This window comes from Pipistrellus kuhlii, unplaced genomic scaffold, assembly GCF_014108245.1.
Source record: "Pipistrellus kuhlii isolate mPipKuh1 unplaced genomic scaffold, mPipKuh1.p scaffold_m20_p_15, whole genome shotgun sequence".
Taxonomy (NCBI): Eukaryota; Metazoa; Chordata; class Mammalia; order Chiroptera; family Vespertilionidae; genus Pipistrellus; species Pipistrellus kuhlii.
In genome coordinates, this window is record NW_023425460.1 from 40,947,925 (window position 1) to 40,966,630 (window position 18,706).

The 18,706-nt window shown below is 36.8% G+C and overlaps 1 protein-coding gene across 2 annotated transcripts in view; it reads left to right on the forward strand.

The window, feature by feature from the left end:
- Nucleotides 1–18,706, forward strand: part of ATRNL1 (attractin like 1) — a 402,177-nt gene that overhangs the window by 41,640 nt on the left and 341,831 nt on the right. For both annotated transcript variants that reach the window (XM_045582133.1, XM_036439164.2), the window contains exons 7-9: nucleotides 677–764; nucleotides 4,587–4,842; nucleotides 17,631–17,814. In XM_045582133.1, the coding sequence (XP_045438089.1) occupies nucleotides 677–764; nucleotides 4,587–4,842; nucleotides 17,631–17,814 (528 nt within the window). The remainder of the gene's footprint in view (nucleotides 1–676; nucleotides 765–4,586; nucleotides 4,843–17,630; nucleotides 17,815–18,706) is intronic.

Here is an 18,706-nt window from a genome sequence, read left to right on the forward strand (position 1 = left end):
GAAAAAGCTGGCTTTTTTTTTTCTTCTATGAAATTTATTATTATTATTATTGTTATTATTTCATTGAATTTATTGGGGTTACATTGGTTAATAAAATTAATATAGGTTTCAAGTGTACAAACCTACGACACATCTGCACATTGCTTTGTGTGTTCATCATCCAAAGCCTAGCCTCCTCCCATCACCATTTATCATCTCCCTCTTCCACCTGCCTCCACCCCCTTCCCTCTGGTAATCACCATTAGTTAGCTGTCTGTCCTATGAGGGTTTTTTTGGTTTAATCCCTTCACCTATTTCACCACCTCACCAATTCCTCTCCCTTCTGAGAGCTGCCAGTCTCTTCTCTGTCTTATTTATTTTTTTTAATGCAGACCAGCTCACTATTGTTTAGGTTAAGCAATTGTCTGAAATTATTAAAGCAATTGAACCAATCCATTCTAGTAATAAGTAGTCAAGTTAATATATACTATACATTTAGGTAATTGAGTCCTAATTTAAAGTAGGTAGATCTTAAATGTCTTTATGAAAAATATCAAATATGGTACATAAAATTATGAGTTTGTTCTAATTGTTTTGAATTTAATGAATACTTATATACAGATGAAGAAAACATATGCAGATTAAAAAACCAAACAGGAATCTTAGATTGTGAAGTTATTTCTTTTCTTGGTTCCAGTTACAACTTAGAAAACAGTATATGGAATGTGGGAACTCTGTCCAGGGGCCCGCTCCAGAGGTATGGGCACTCTCTGGCTTTGTATCAGGTAAGGATCTTGCTTTTTAAATTAAAAAAAAGAACATTTTTGAGTTCACCTTTGTGGGAAAAATACTAAATCTCAGATTTATTTCAAACACTTAAAGAGAACAATAGATCATATAGATCACAATAACTTGAGATGTCACAGACTCATGCACTATTTTAGTAAAAAAAATAAAAAATAGATTTTTTTAGTATGATTCGCCATTGCATAAGAGAAGAAACAAAGATTGAATTTTTGTCCTTGGCTTGATTCCTAGCCATCAGGTCAGTCACTTTTTAATTGTGGTAAAATTAAAATTTACCTTTTTAACCAATTTTAATTAGAGTTCAGTGTTTAAGAAGGTACATTCAAATTGTTGTGCAACCATCACCACCATTATCTCCAGACTTTATTTTGTCTTAAGGCTGAAACCTTACACCCATTAAACAACAATTCCTCTCCTCCTCCAGACCATGATTACCATCATTCCACTTTCTGTCCGTGAATTGGACTCTCAGGGGACTTCACACACAGCATTTGTTCTTCAATGACTGGCTTATTTCACCTAGGATAATGTTCCCAAGGTTTATCCATATTGTAGCAGGTGTCAGAGTTTCATTCTTTTTTAAGCCTGAGTAACAATCCCTTGTATGTACATACCACATTTTGTTTATTTACCTGTCGATAAACTACTGGCTTGCCTTTACCTTTTTGGCTATCGTGAATAATGCCACTATGAACATAGGTGTACAAATATCTGGCTCCTGTCACTGCTTTCAATTTTTGGGATAGAAATTGCTGGATTATATGATAATTCTATTTTTATTTTTGGGGTCATTTCCATATGTTTTCTGCAGCTGCTGCACCATTTTATATTTCCACAAGCCCTGCATAAGGATTTCAGTTCCTCCATGTCCTTGTCTACACTTGTTAGTTTTTGAAACAGTTTAATTGAGATATAATTGACATACCATATAATCCACTGATTCTAAATGAGTGTAATTGAATGCTTTTCAGTGTATTCAGAGTTGTGCAACTATCTCTTGCAGATTTGTGCCGTATTGCAGACTTGTGCAGTCAAGTTTAGGACATTTTTATCACCTCACAAAGAAACCCTGTATCTTCTTCCTATCACCCCAAACCTCCTCGTCCTTAAGCAATCATGAATCTACTTCCTATCTGTGTTGACTTGTCTACTCTGGACATTTCATATAAATGAGATTGTGTACTCTGTGGCTTATGGCTTGCATATTATAGCATGTGTCAGTACTTCATTTTTATCTCCAAATGTGGACATATACTACATTTTGTTTATCATGTCATCGATATATGGACATTTGGGTTATTTTCACCTTTTAGCTCTTATGGAACAATGCTGCTGTGAACATTTATGTATACGGTTTTGTGAGGATTCATGCTTTCATTTCTCGAGTATATATTTAGTATTGGAATTGTGGATCCAATGGTAACTTTATATTTAGTTTTTGTATAAATTGCCATGGTTTTCCAAATTGGCTATACCATTTTACATTCCCTCCAGCCAGGTATGGAAATTCTAATTTCTACGGATCCTCACCAGCTCTCATTAGTATCTGTCTTTTTTATTATAGCCATCCTATTGAGTGAGAAGTGATATCTCATGTGTTTTATGCATTCCCTGTTGATGGATGATGTTGAGCATCATTTATGTTTACTGTCTGTCTGTATTTTCTTTGGAGAAATGTCTATTCAAGCCCTTTGCCCATTATTAAATTGGGTTATTTGTCTTTTTATTATTGAGACGTAAAGAGTTCTTTATGTATTTTAGATACAAGTCCCCTATGATTTGCAAATATTTTCTCCCATTCTGCGAGCTTTCACTGTCTTGATGATGTTGTTTGAAGCACAAAAGTTTTTTTTTTTTTAAATTTTGATGAAATCCAATTTATCTTTTCTCCCTTTTGTTGTTGGTGATTATGGTGTCAGACATAAAAATCTAAGATTGTGAAGATTTATTCCATGTTTTCTTTTAAGAGTTTTATGGTTTGGCTTTTACAGTTAGGACTTTGGTTAATTTTGAGTTAAATTTTGAATATGGAGTATAGTAAGGGTTTAAGTTCATTCTTTTGCCTGTCACTATTCAGAATTCTCTTAGCACCATTTTTTAAAGAGACTATTCTTTCTCCATGGACTGTCTGGGCACTCTTGTCAAATATCAGTTGGCCATATATGTTTGGTATCTCTGGACTCTCAGTTCCATTGATTTATATATCTGTCTTTATGCCCGTAGCACACTGTCTTGATTACTATTGCTTTGTAGTAAGTTTTTACATAGAGAAGTGTGAGCCCTCCAATCTTATTTAATTTTTTTCACTATTGTTTGGATATTCTGGGTGCCTTGTAATTTCATGTGAATTTTGGAATCAATTTGTCAATTTTTACAGAGAAGTCACTGATAAAAATTGCATTGAATCTGTTGTTCAGTTTGGAGAGTATCCTTTCTTAACAGTAAGTCTTTTGACCCATGAACATGGGATTCCTTTTCATTTATTTAGAAATTATAAGATTGCTTTCAACAAGGTTTTGTTGCTTCCAGAGCAAGTTTGGAATTTCTTTTGTCAGATTTATTCCCAAGTATTTTATTTTGTGATGTTTTTGTAAATGGATTCAGTGCCTTCTTTTATCCTCGGTGGGAATGCATAATATGTGTTCAGAGTGTATAAGTTTACTTTTATTTCTAGATTGTTGACTGCAAATGTATAGAAATATAATTGATTTTTGTATATTGACCTTGTATTCTGCAATGTGGTTGGACTTACTAGCTCGAATTGTGTGTTTTTTTGGAGGGAGGATTTCTTAGTATTGTCTATATATAAGACCATATCTTCTATGAATAACAACATTTTACTTCTTTTTCAATCTGGGTGTCTTAATTCAGTTTTTTTGGCCAATTTGCTCAGACTAACTCCTCAAGTACAGTGTGGAATATAAGTGGGGAAAGTGGGCATCTTTGTCTTTTCCTGACCTGAGTGGGAAAGTGTCTGCTCTTTCATCATTCAGTATAATATTAGCTGTGTGTTTTTCTTGGATGATCTTTATTAGGTTGAAGAAATTCCTTTCTATTCTTAGGTTGTTGAAATAGTAATGATTTGTATTATTTATGCATCATTCATTTTAGTCCTATGTGATTAAAGTTCTTTGTATAATTTATAAGTGCTATAAAGCATCTGCCCATGGCCATGGGAAATGGTAATAAAAATGTACTCCATGCAATACACAGATGTGGTGTACCTTTCTCTGAACTGCGCTTGATGAAAGCAGCGAATGATCCAGAACAGCACAGAGTAGTGTATATGGATGGCAACATTCCAGTGTGACAGCTAGCAACGCAACAACTAGGAAAATTAAAAATATGGTTAATTGCCTGGCTAGTGTAGCTCAGAGGTTGAGCATCGACCTATGACCCAGGAGGTCAGGGTTCAATTCCAGGTCAGGGCACAGGCCCGGGTTGTGGGCTTGATCCCTAGTGTGGCTTGTGGAGGAGGTAGCTGATCAGTGATTCTCTCTCATCATTGATATTTCTCTCTCTCTCTTCTTCTCCCCTCCTCTCTGAAAAAAAAAAAGGTATTATAATATAATTGTTTTAAATATAATATCTTTTTGAAAGCATGGATTTCCTTCTCTTCCTTGTGAGTAAAAGCATTATTTTTCATGAGTAATGTTCTCCCATTTGACTTTTTACAAATAAGAACTATGCCTTAAGCATGTTGTGAGTGATTGCTTAGCCTTCATTCTAATTTAATATATGTATATTGCTAAGAATAACGTTTTTTTTTTTTTAATTAATACTTGTTTTTTAATCTACAGGAAAACATCTTCATGTATGGAGGCAGAATTGAAACCAGCGAAGGCAATGTCACAGATGAGTTGTGGATTTTTAACATTCACAGTCAGTCCTGGAGCACAAAAACGCCCACTGTTCTCGGGCACGGGCAGCAGTACGCTGTGGAGGGGCACTCGGCACACATCATGGAGCTGGACAGCAGAGATGTTGTCATGATCATAATATTTGGATATTCTGCAATCTATGGTTATTCAAGCAGCGTACAGGAATACCATATCTGTGAGTTACTTTGAATGTGTAACTATAAACTCTTTCTTGATTGTACACATTTTTATCTTTAAAATCTCCATATGAATTTAGTCAAATGGTTATTTGAAATAAGAATTATAAGCCAAGAATGAATACTTAATATAATTTTTTTTTGGTTTTGTGTTAGATTTTGTCCTTTAATACTTAAGTTTATCTTCTTAGGCAAATGTGGGGAAATGTTTCCGAAGTTACATTTCCTAAGAACTGAGAATATTTTTAACTAAGTGAAATTCCAATAGGTGGTGCTACCTCTTTGGTTTTTACTTGTGGGCTAGGAGCTAAAACTAACCCAGGCTCTTCACTATGCATTTCATGATTTAAAAAAAATATATTTTTTTATTGACTTCAGAGAAGAAGGGAGGAGAGAGATAGGAACATCAGTAGTGAGACAGATTCATTGATCAGCCAGCTGCCTCTTGCATGCCCCACACAGGATTGAGCCTGCAACCTAGGCATGTGTGCTGATTGGGAATTGAACTGTGACCTCCTGGTTCATAGGTCGATGCTCAGTCATTGAGCCGTGCCGGCTGGGCAGGATTTTTTATTTTTTATGGTTCTGTTCCTAGGCTTACTGCAGTGTCTCTGTGTATGTATTAGTCTTTTAGAGGAAGCTCTTGAGAGTCTGTCGGCTTCTATGAAAGATTATTATCTGGTACATGAAGGTGTAGGGGGCAATCTACATATGATTACACGATACTCTTAAATAGTCTTCATTTTTCTGGCACTTTTTTTAATTTAAATTCTTTATGGAATTTTCAAATAGTTGTAAGTTTAAAAAAAGTTTGTCTACAAATATATGCACCTATAGTCACTACTTAGATTCAAGAACATACTCCATATCTGGCCTTGATCAGTATTTTGAACTCAAGGTTTTGCTTTTTGTGTGGAACTGTACAGGGTGATCTGTTTGTCCTCCATGTCGCCAGAACAGCTGGGCTGAAAGTGGGATATGCGTCCTCCTTCCTATAGTCGTTTAGACTCTATTCCCATGCCCTCTCCCTTTGAACCACTCAGCTTTGAATCCTGTCATTGGACTGTACCACCTGTTTCTTCGCCGTCTTATCTTCCGTTGCTCTTTAGGTCACTGTTTTATTCCTTGAAGGAAAAGCTTCTGGCTCACTGTCACTCCATCCCATCTACATTAACCAAATATTTCTATGATTTCAGTATCCACTGAAATAATTCTTCCAATACTTGGCTTCTCAATTTTTTTTATTTTTTTTTAATCTCTCTCCCAAAGATCTTGTTTTCCATCCCACTTGAATCAGTCTTGCCCATTGTCCTACCTGCAGTGAATTCCCCAGTTCCCATTTCAGATCTCTTACTCCAGTGCCTCCAGCTTATCCTGCTAGTCCCCACACTGGGAATTCTTCACGATCAAGCCCCAATACACAGGACACTATTTCTACGACCTTAATCCATCCTATTTTGTTTCAAATACATTTGACTTTATCAGTATTTTATACTAGGGATCAACAGTCTATTTTAGCGAGGGCAAGATAGTAAATATTTTAGTCTTTGTGGCCCATGCGGTCTTTGTCACAACTAATCAACTTCGCTGTGGGAGCAAGAAAGCCAACCCTGATTGTCCGTCAACAGATGGGCATGGCTTTGTTCCCGATTTTGCCCTCGTGTCTTAGTTTTTCTAGTTCTGCTCTAGAGAGAGTGTGTGCGCTACCGGGGCCTAGCAATCCTGGTCCAGGTTAATTTAACATTTTGGCATGTGGTTTACTTTGGACCTCGTATTTATGGTGAATTCTTGCCCCAAGATCTATGACCAAAAGTTCCCAGGAAAAATGAGATTTTTTTCTTTACATACAGCCAAGTGGAAATACACATTTTCTGTCTGCTTCTGAGCAGATTAAAAAATAACTCACTTTTTCATTGAGGATATAATCCTTCAGGGATCCTGACTTGGAATCGAAGTTCTCTGATCCAGTACCCACACGGGCTTACCTTCAGTCCTGGCCATTAAAACCAAATCCCTAGGCCGCCTGAATGGTACATACCTTCCTTATTCTGCTTTTCCACTGAATACGGTTTCTGGCCCTCAGAATATATTTTCCTCTTTTTATACTAATCTTTTCTGCAGGAGAGTCTCATTTGGCCAGAGATATGGTCATGGCAGTTATGCTTTCGAGGGATGGCTAGGAAGGCACAGCAGATTAATTCTAATTTTCAATGAATGGTAAATATTGATAGTTTGTTTACTAATAAATTCACTGGCTGGTAGGTTTTGTTTTCCTTTTATTCTTTAAAAAATATTTTTTATTGATTTCAGAGAAGAAGGGAGAGATAGAAACATGAATAATGAGAGACTCATTGGTCTGTTACCTCTTGCACGCCCCCTACTGGAGGTGAGCTTGCAACCCAGGCATGTGCCCTTGACCAGAATTGAACCCGGGACACTTCAGTCCCCAGGCCAACGCTCCATATCCACTGAACCAAACTGGATAGGGCTAGGTTTTTGTTTTCATTTGGAATAATTTGATTACAGAACCTCAATTGTAGTTTTGGTAAATTTTCAACAACTTCTATAGAGTTTTTTTTTTTTTTTTTTTTGGCTTATTCTATAATCAAAATACTATTTTAAAATAAATTTATCAACAGGGTATTTTTGGTTTGATTTTTTTTGGTCTTATTAATGGCCATTACTTGTCAGGCACACTTACGAATGTAGTCTAAGATGGAAATGGGGAGAGTACACGATTTATTTATGAGTTTAATAAGAATAATAGGAGAATTAAAGGTGGAATTTAAATTCTGTGATTTAAGTACAAAGTAAAAGTCATCAATTTTTCTACAAAATTATATTTTAATAAAATGAACTTATGTTATTTACACTTAATGCAGTTTGAATTCACTGCTTATTGTTGAAAGTATGTGGTGTCAAAATAATCCATAATTACTTGCACTTTGAAAAGTACTTGCATAGAAAAGTAAATAGGATGATGAAAGCTGCCAGAATAATTAAGTTGTATATACAGCAGACAAGTGCTACTTCAGGGAATGATACTATATTAAGTAGGGCTGTTGTGAACATAAATAATAGGATAATTTATCATTTTAGTTATAAGTAAAGACTTATCTCTTCAGAGACAGTTTAAAATATACACCCCCTCCCCCTCCCCTCCCGTTTATAGTGGGATTACTATTCTACCATATAAGTTAAAGCTGTTTTTTTCTGACTGATTTTAATGGCTTCAACTACCCAAATGTAGGTTGGATTTGCTTTGAGAATCCTTACATGTTTAAAGCCTCTTGAAAACTGAGAATGCTTTGTTTAATTAAAGAAGGGACTCTTTTCCAGCACTATGGTGAAGATAACGGGAAAGAAAACTGAAATTATAATAGAGCAATTCATGACAACAGAGCATTTTACTAGGTAAAATTTTTCCCTGAACTATACTATAAGGACATTGATCTCACCATTATGTAGAGATTTTTAAAAGAGACAAAAATTTTCTACTTATCACATTTCAAAATGACCACTTACTAAACTTTGAGTAACAATGAAAATAACTGTTCAGTGTTTCTGGTTCAGTGCTTAGTGCCCTGAACCTTCTTTGAGATTTTTGTAATAATGTGGTTTAAAACCAAGGAACCATCTAGTTAGCTTCAGTTATCTTAGTTTGAGTCTTATCCATTAACATCATAACAACATTTAAGACACTAGAGAATATTTTTAGCTGTTGAGTTGAAAGTTTATGCGCATTATCATTGCTGGTTTGAGTTTTAGAGGATCTTTTGAGCTCAGGAGTACCTCCATATATTGTAGCTACAGGATCACCCTCTGGTTCCACTTGGTTCCAGACATAAGCAGTAATGACATCAGCAAGTAATGCATCAGGTCTTATTCCTTGCCTTTGCGGAACTTATTTCTAGTAGGGTGATACAGCCAATAAATAGTAAATATGATACAGATGTGCACGCTGTATAGAAGATAATAAATTTTATAAAAATAGAGCAAAGCAGAGGGGATTGAGAATACTGAGGTGGCTGGGAAAGCCAGCAGGGTAAGCCTCAATGAGAAGATGAATTTTGATAAAAGAACTGCAGGAAGTGGAGAAGTTTGTTATGTAGATAATCTGTGGGGCGGGGAGTGTTTCCTAGAAGCAGGAACAGCTAGTGTAAAGACAAGAACATTGAGAGCATGTTCAGGGCACAGGAGTTTGGAGAGAGATTAAAAATTAACAGATGAGGACAGAGAAGTAATAAGGACCCAAATCATAGGGTTTTTGCACAGCCTTTGTTTCTTACTCTGAGGAAATGGAGAGATGTGGCAAGCTTTTGGGCAGAGCAACACATAATTTTTATTTATTTATTTTTATTATTATTTTTTAATATATTTTATTGATTTTGTACAGAGAGGAAGGGAGAGAGATAGAGAGTTAGAATCATCGATGAGAGAGAGTCATCGATCAGCTGCTTCTTGCACACCCCCTACTGGGGATATGCCCGCAACCAAGGTACATGCCCTTGACCGGAATCGAACCCGGGACCTTCCAGTCCCCAAGCTGACGCTCCATCCATTGAGCCAAACTGGTTTCGGCAACACATAATTTTTAAATGAATCCTTCTGGCTGGGTTGAAAATAACCTCTGCGGAGGAAAGAACAGAAGTACAGTCCAGTCAGATTACTGTTGGCCTGGGCAGTGGTGATGGGCTTAGACCAGGGTGGTAGTATCGGAGTGAGGAGAATCAGTCCATCTGTTTTAGATGTTTTTAGAGTGAAATGAATAGTATTTGCCGAGGGTTTGGATGTACAGTCTGAGATAAAAGAGAGGAGTCAAGGATGATTCCAGGGTTATTGGCCTGAGCAACTAGAAAGATGTCATTGCCATCGACTGACATGTGGAAGATCCTGAGGCAGGTTTGAGGCAAAGGATGATTCAAGGTCAGGATTTCAGCTTGGATATTTATATGTGTGATATCCATTAGACATTACAGTGAAAATGTCAAGTAGATGTGTGGGTCTGGAGTTCTTCTGTAAATGTGGGTGTTTCGGGGATAGAGATAGATGGCATTTAAAGCCACGAGACCGAGTCAGATCACTAGGGAAATGGGTGCAGATAAAAAGAAAGAGCGGTCGAGCCCCAGGGTGTTCCAATGGTGAGAGGTAGGGGAGGAAGAGAAAATGAGCAAGAAAGAGTGCAGTGAACTGGATGTCAAATGAAGAAAGATTTTAAACAGAAGAGTGTTCATCTCTTAAATGCTGCTCTGCCAGTGGGTGAGGTAAGATGATCACTGAGGACTGACCTTGGATGTGGGACTGTGCAGGTCACCGGTGATCTGTATAAGAACAGCCTTTGTGTAGTGGTTGGGTAAAAGCCCAGTTGGATTAAAGAGGGAATTGGGCAGCTCTTTCCAGGAAACTTGCTTGTCAAGGGGAACAAACAAGTCAGCAGCAACTGGCAGGAGGTACAGGATCTTTCTACAGGGTTTTCACACAAGCATACCACGAAACAAGGATTCAGGTGAAAGAACTTTATTTGGGAAAGGCCAGGTACATTATTAGAATAGTTAAGAAGTAGTGCGGACAAGAGAAGGCAGCCTTCACATGCATAACCCAGGCCCAGAGATAATAGTGCTGAAGGGCGGGGGGAGAGGGGATGGAGGGAGTGAATGGAGGGAAGAAAGGGACATTAGTAATACTTTCAAAATAAAGATAAGTTTAGAAAAAGGGTCCATTAATAGAGACAACTGCCAGAGTGGCGATGGAACTTTCCCAGGCTTTCAATCAACACGTAATCTTTGAAATTTCCTTCTTTAATTATAGCGCTTGTAGTTGGTTGATGAATCTTGTAGGCTCTGTTCCCCAAATCAGTCTTTTCTTTAGCTGAGATAGGTTTCGTTCAATGTGCTTGATTTACAGTTGACCTCTGAACAAGTTGGATTTGGACTGCATGGGTCTACTTATACGCAGATTGTTGTTTTTTTTGTAGATACCTGTACTGTTTCCCATCCATGGTTGGGATCTGAGGATGCAGAGAGCTGACTGTATGCTCGATCTACACCATTTTACACCAGGGACTTGAACTTTCATGGGTTTTCATTTCCGTGGGGGGGTCCTGGAACCAATCCTCGATGGATCCTGAGGGACAGCAGGTGTAGTTGTTTTTGGGTAGTTAAAAGCTACACTCGGACATTCAACTACTTGAAGGGTTGGCACCCATAAGCCTGTGTTGTTCAAGGCTCAACTGAGAATGGAAATGTGTGTAGGTAGATAACAGCAGAGTGTTTAAGGAAATAGCTTACGTGGAACACACACAAGTAGGTATGACAGGGAAATTTTTCATGAGGGTACCCTAACGTATAACTTCCAAGAGCGATGTAGGGCTATCAGCTGCTTAGGAGTGACAGTAATCAACTAGCTTCATGCACAGAATTATTGGAAAAATCAGGAAAACTCATAATGTAGAGATCAGCCTGCAGTAAAGGCACCATAAACTTTTGTTTTAAGTAACGAAGTGGAGGTAGACTCTATAATCATATTCTCATGATAAGACTTGTTATTCTACAAGTGTGTTTACTGTCTTTTTCATTTTCTGGAAGTGGTTTAATTTTTCTTTAGATTCTTTGTTTATAAGTGACTATGAAACACATACTGCTTTTTATAGTTAAACTTTTCTAAGAAGTTTAAGGCACGAATCCTTCTGTATATCTCTCTGTTTGTGTACTTTCTAGTGAAGTGCCATGTATTAAATGCCTGATAAATATTTGAGGAGGAAGGAATAGGGATGTCAGCAGTATTCCTTTTCTGCTTCTATTATACTTGGTCTTTAAAAATTTTAATACTATGTGGTCATCTGTAGCATTTTATTTTCTCTTTATGTTCAAGATTGAAAAATTTGCTCAACATTTTTCAAGAACATTAGCTATTGGTATTTTTTAAAATATGTAGCACTCTTGTTTGCCTATACATAACTTTCTATTTATTAAAAAACATAACCATTTGTTGGATATTGCTTGTAATTTTTCTCTTTGTAATTATGTTTAAATCAACATAGGAATAATCATGTCTGACTAATAGAACCACCCCCAAAGTATATTTGATGGGAGGATATTTATTTTAAAAAGCATAGCCATTTGCTGTATCCCTTTAATTATCTCTTTCTAATCATGCTTATTAATTTTTTATTTTTCAAAAGTTTCCTGCCTCCACTATTCTGAAATCCAGAATATTTTATTATGTATTTGTTTTAAAAAATAGCTTTACCACATATCTATGTATGCTTATATAACATACTGTTTTGTTCACTTGTTTTTGAATTTTTAAAAAGGAAATAATATTTTATGCAGTTTTCTGAGGTTTTCCTTCTTTCTTTTTTTAAGCAGGGTTCACCCATGTTTTTATGACGTACCACAGATAACTCCTTCGCATTTCTGTATTTTATTGTGTAACTCTACCACAGTTCACTTATCCGTTCTTTTGTGCATGAGCTGTTGGGTTGGATACCTGTCAAAAATCACCCACAGAAGCAATTTTGAAACATCTTGATAAAAATACTATATTTTAAAAGATAAAGAAAAAATATTCAGGCTCTTCCAGCAGAAAGATGAAGTTTTTATAATGGCAAGAGATTAGGTTAGTATCAGATTTCTCAAAAGCAACATAAATCTAGGCAAACATGGATTTTTTCAGGAAAATGAAGGAAAGCAAGAATAGACTAAGTAAGGGTTTTATACCTTGCCAAACTGTCCTCCAAGTGGCAAGGCTATAGAAAAAAAAGTTTGAGATCCCAGACTCAGATAAATCTGCCTCTATGTGGCCTCACCTCAGAAATCTGCTCTATTAGAAATGTGCAGACTTCCTTTTTGGTAAAAGTCTAGATATAAGTAATTTAGGCTCTCTGACCTACCCGGCATCTGTTGTCACTGCTCAGCTCCGCCATTGAAGCTGCGCACAGGCAGTGGGATAAAGGTACGGAAACAGAGGAGCGTTGCTGTGCTTCAGGAAAACAGGCTTTACAAACAGTTGGGCTGGACTTGGTCCCTGGGCTGTGCTTTGCCAACCCCTCTCCTGGAAAATAAGCTTCATCACAGGAAGCGAAGAATGGGAACACTTCAGGTAAAAGGCTGATGGAGAACATTTACTTTTAGAGCTAAGTCTAAAACAAGGGCGGAGATGTCAGTAGACAGTTAGTATGCAAATGTTATTTGTTTTGTCCAAGTAGAAAGAATGCAATTGAAAATGGAAGGAGAAAAAGGGAAGCCAGTTAACTCTTGGTATTCAGTAAGGTTCTATTGGATCCAAGGATCCAATTTTAGTTTTTCTGTTTTTTGTTTGTTTGTTTTTGAGCAGGCCTAACTATCTGTGAAGGCGTTTGTTTTATACTAGAGGGTGTGTGAAATTTGTGCAGGGGGGTGTCTCTTAGCCCTGCCTGCACCCTCTCACAATCTCGGACCTCTTGGGGGATATCCAAGGAATCCCTACTGGGTCAGGCCTAAACTGGCAGTCAGACACCCTTCTCGCAAACTGGGACAAACATCACTTATAGCAGGCTTGGCAAACTTTTTCTATAACGGTTCAGATAGCAAGTGTTTTAGTTTTATTTCAGTCATTTTCTCTCTATTTCTTCTACTCAATTCTGCCATTGAAATTTGAAATCAAGCCACAGATTATATATATGTGAATGAATTTGCCTTTGTGTCAATAAATCTTTATTTGAAGAAATGAGCAGCAGGCCATTATTTGGCCCTTGGACATAGGTGGCCAACGCCTGGCTTATGGTATTCTGAGTGGGAATACATACCCAAATCTAATCATCAAGCAGTATCATACAAACTTCAAATGAGGAATCTCTTATTTTAAAAGGGGAAGAATTTTATTCTTAAGAAATGTCAGTGTCACTCGCTGAGCCACACTGGCTGGGCTGAAATTATTTTCAAATAAAGTGCTAAACATAGATTAGAGGAAGTCGATAAATGTTTTTTTGTATTTGGTTGTATAGGACATGTATTGGAACTGAAATTGTAAGAATTCTTGTGAACTCATTCAGGTGGTAAAAGAAACATCACTTTGTCCTTTCTGCTATTCTTTGAATTATGGCTTTTAGGGAATCTATAAATCTCAGAGGAGAATTATTGGATGGTTTTACTAACTTAGACCATAAAGCTCTTCTGGGTTAGTCCTGAGGGAAATTTACTTCACTTTAAGTTAGCGATACCTCATAAACTTTCTAAGAACTTCAATGTGAGTCTCAAGGTTAGTATAATATTAATGTTTTGCTTTAGTGTTTTCATGCTTTCAGATTTTGGGAAGAGTAGTTGGGAAGCCATCATTAATGTCATTTTATGTTAACTCTTTCTTTCGATTTGAAAACCATTAGATACGATTTTTCCAGAAAGTGATTTTTTTCTTGTGTGATTCTCTTCAGTTCTTAACATTACATATTTTTCAAAATTCTCTGGTGAATTTCAATGGAGTATGGAATTTTGCTTTTCAGCAAATTGGTGTGTGAAAGTGTTGATCTATAGAATAGGCGTACTAGGTGGTGAGAATTAGGCATTTTTAATGGAAGAAATCTCCCCATTAAAAATAATTCTGTCATCGGAATCATAAAACATGGGCTTTCACTGTGCTCAAAGTAGACCTGGCATTTATTGTTGCATTTCATTTTCATTTGTGAAGAACTTTACAGGACTTATTAGGTAAAGTAAAACAATTTTAATGCAGTAAGTAAAATGTTTCAATAAATTGCCATGTCTTTGTGACAAAGGCTGCCACTAAGATTGTATGCATTTAAAAAATTTTTTTCTCAATGTCTCAGAAATTATCACAAAAGACTTTAGTTTTGATGAATAAAATCTATACTAATAATAGAGAAATATGCAAATTGGCTGGCACACTGTCACTTAATGACCAATCAGGACAGGGGCGGGGCCACAGAGGAGAGCTCTCAGCATGCCTGTGCCGGGGGTCTGAAGGGCATGGGGAGGAAGTGAGAGCAATAGGCATTTAGGGGACCAGGCCAGGCGGGGAGAGCAGATGAGCAGTTAGAGAGGGTCAGGCCAGGAGGGGAGAGCAGTTCAGGCCATTAGGCCAGCTGGAGAGCAGTTAGGGGCATCAGGCAGGCAGGCAGGCAGGTGAGCAGTTAGGAGCCAGTGGTTCCAGATTGCAAAAGGGATTTAAGGGTGCAGGCCAGGCTGGGGGACCCCTCCCCCCATTCATGAATTTTGTGCACTGTGCCTCTAGTTATTAAATAATGTGCTTTTAAAACTGTTTATAAGCGACATAAATATACACTGAGTGACCAGATTATTATGATCTCTGAACGCATAATAATCTGTCCACTCTGTGTGTCTGTGTGTGTGTGTGTGTGTGTGTGTGTGTGTGTATTAGAGGCCCTATGCACGAATTCATGCATGGGTGGGCCTGGCCAGCCTGGCCAGGGGGAGGGGACATGGGCGATTGGCTGGCCTGCCTGCTGGTCGAACTTCTGGTGGAGGGGACAATTTGCATATTAGCTTTTTATTATATAGGATATACACTGATTGGCCAGATTATTATTATGCATTCAGAGATCATAACAATCTGGCCACTCAGTATATATATTTGAAAATGTGCATGAGTTAAGTTAAAAAATTTTAGTAAGTGTGCATTTAGGATGCAGAAAATTCTGGTCTTTTGGTCTCTGCTTTACTTCCCTACAGTGGTAGAGATGTCAGTCCCTAACAGGCAGCCATTGTGTTGTCTTTTGTATTTAAATGTAAGAATTTATATTAAGAAGGAATATGCAGTTATAATTTTTTCATGACCACGTAGAACCCACAAATGAAATTTAGTCATTCTTCCACATACTGGCCCTGCAAATATTTTGAAATATGTTATTTTTCATTTATTTCTTATTCTTTAGATGGGCATATCTAGTTCTTCTAGTATTCACATTATAAGGTTTCATTAATATGTTATTAACAATATTAATATAGTAGCACAGACACTGGTGATATAAAGGATATTTTCCAATTTTCCAAATAATAATAATAATAATAGCAAAGCTCTTATTTACTGAAGCCTTACTCCATGCCAGGTGGTATTATAAACACTTTATATATACTAACTCTTCAAAGTGAACATACAAAATATATGCTTTTAATCCCATTTTACAGATAAAGGAACTGAGGGCCGATGTCTGGCACAGCTGGCCATCAATGAAGCAGCTAGTCAAAGGATTATATAAAATAAACATTATCATCTTTTCCACCTCTGTGGACAGACTGCACTTTGTAATGACCCATTCAGACTTCACAGAGCTTCACAGAGCATGGTGTGGCACCTCATGTGACACCATTACTAGCCCTTGTTCTAAAGTTGTATTTTATTAATGTTTCTAATGCAACCTAAATTTATATTTTATACGAATAATATTCTGTGGACTTGTAGCTAGTCTAAAGGCAACAGAGCTTCTTCCTTGAACTTTAGTTGCTGCTTTTTATGTAAGTGGTTGCTGTGAAGTGAGGTCACTCTGCCCTGCACTTGTCAACTTACTGTTGTAACATCAATGAGGGGTTGATAAAAACAACAACAATAGTTTCAGCCCATCATTTGTTTTGGGTCATAATTCTGGTATCTAAGCATTTAGTTAGCTCTTTATTTTGTTGGGCAAATGATCATGTGTTAAGTACAAGTTCTATGCCATCAGAAGTGCTGCGCTGGTATTTAAGAGTCACCCTTTGGTGTTAGACCTGTGTTCATAGCTATTACACTTCTAACGTTTTTCAATGTTTCAGAAATAGTTGAGTGAAATACTGTTATTTCATGATGAACTATTCATTCCTAGTAAGGTGAATATAGATTTTTAAATAAACTTTGAATTTTGACACAATTTATAAATACTACTAAGTCTGTACCTAAGTCTGATGTTTTATTATTTGTTTTATTTCCTGTGTGTGTGTGTGTGTGTGTGTGTGTGTGTGTCTATGTGCCTCTGTTTCTCTTTCCTTCTTAAACAACTTAGAATTTCATCTTGGTATACTTGTACTATTCTTGAGTGTATTTCTTTGTATAGCTTTCTTAGAGATTGCTCTGGATATGAAAATACACACAATCATAATCACCGCATATCAACATTTTAAACCATCAAGGGAAGCATGGCACCCTTACTTTCATTTAGATCCCCTCATCTTCCCCACTTTTTAATACCATTGGCTTGAATATCAGATGATGCTATGGTTTTGTTTTCTTCATCAGGTATGATTTAGAAATCTCACAGAGGGCAAGGGTAGTGTGTGCTCATATTTCTGCTTTATTTATTGACCTTTTCTGATGTTCCAAGGATTTCTTCTTTTATTACTTAATGCCTGTTTGAAGTGATAAAAGACAGCACAGAATTTGTTAAGGGCAGAGATCACATCCTTTTTTATATTCGTAATATCAGTAACTCAGAGCCTTTATATAGCAGGTGCTCATAAACTATTTATTACAGCTTCCTCCCCCCCCCCCCCAGAGTTATTTACAAGTACAGAAATGTATGTCAGAATAGACTTTTCCTTTTCCTCTTGCACACACACATTTGGCATTTTCAGTATTTCAGAGTTTGATCTACAGAAAGGCCAGTCTTTTTCATCTTGAACCCTAGCACCTAACATGGTAACTAGCTCAGATTTAATAATTGCTTCTTGATTAAATGAATATTAAGTATACTGTACCTTACTTATATAAAAAGGTGGCATTATAATTAACCAGGTGGTTTGATGATATATTAGTTATATTTATAAATACTAAAAATTTATGATTTACCTTCTTTCTCTTACAGCATCCAACACTTGGCTTGTTTCAGAAACTAAAGGCGCTATTGTTCAAGGTGGTTATGGTCATACCAGTGTGTATGATGAAATAACGAAGTCCATTTATGTTCATGGAGGTTATAAAGCATTACCAGGCAACAAGTATGGATTGGTGGATGATCTTTATAAGTATGAAGTGAACACTAAGACTTGGTGAGTAGACGAGGCCAGAAGTATGTTGGGAAAATGTGTCACTGTTATAGTTTATATTTGTATAATAGTGGTGCTTATTAAATGTGTTCAGAGAGACATTCTTGGCCTTCTCCCATCTTCTATTGCAACTAATGATACTCAGTTATGCAGTAGAGGCGCAAAATAGTAGATATTCTATGTGGCCGTCATTACTGTAAAGGATGGACTTTACAGTGGGTTCTGATCCTGTAAGCATTGCTTATCGGTGCTGTTGTTACAATGTAATTCAGACAGGAAGTTTTGCTTACCAAACTTTTAGGTAAGTTAGTATCTGTCTTGGGATTTGTTCTACTTTGCATTCATACTTTATTATCACTTGTAAATTTTAAAACCATGTCTTCAGTTTTATTATCTCATTTCCTATGAAATACAAAGCTTGTGACATTTAGCTAGATTTTCCTTTGTTTGTCGTTATAAAAATGCTGCAGTGTTCATCTTATACTGACTGGTCTGCTCAGGCACAAATGCAAGAGTTTCTTTCTCTAGGGTATGTACTTAATAATGAAATGGTGAATCTGAGGATATTCATATCCTCAAATTTACTGCCTGTTGCCTAATTGCTCCTCAAATGACTCTGGTGATGTGCATTTCCACCAGCAAGGCCTAAGTGTCCCTGTTTCTCCTTATTCTCACTAATAATACTTAGTAAAGGTGAGGATATTTCCTTTTTGCCAGAGTAATGTGTGTGAATGATACTGATACTTAAATACACATATCCCGATTACTGCTGTGAGTAAGCATCTTTTTGTGTTCATTTACCACTTGTGTTTCCTGTGTAGTAAATTTCCTATTCCTAACCATAATGCTCTTTTTGTATTTGAAATATTATTATTGATTGATTAACCAGGAAAGT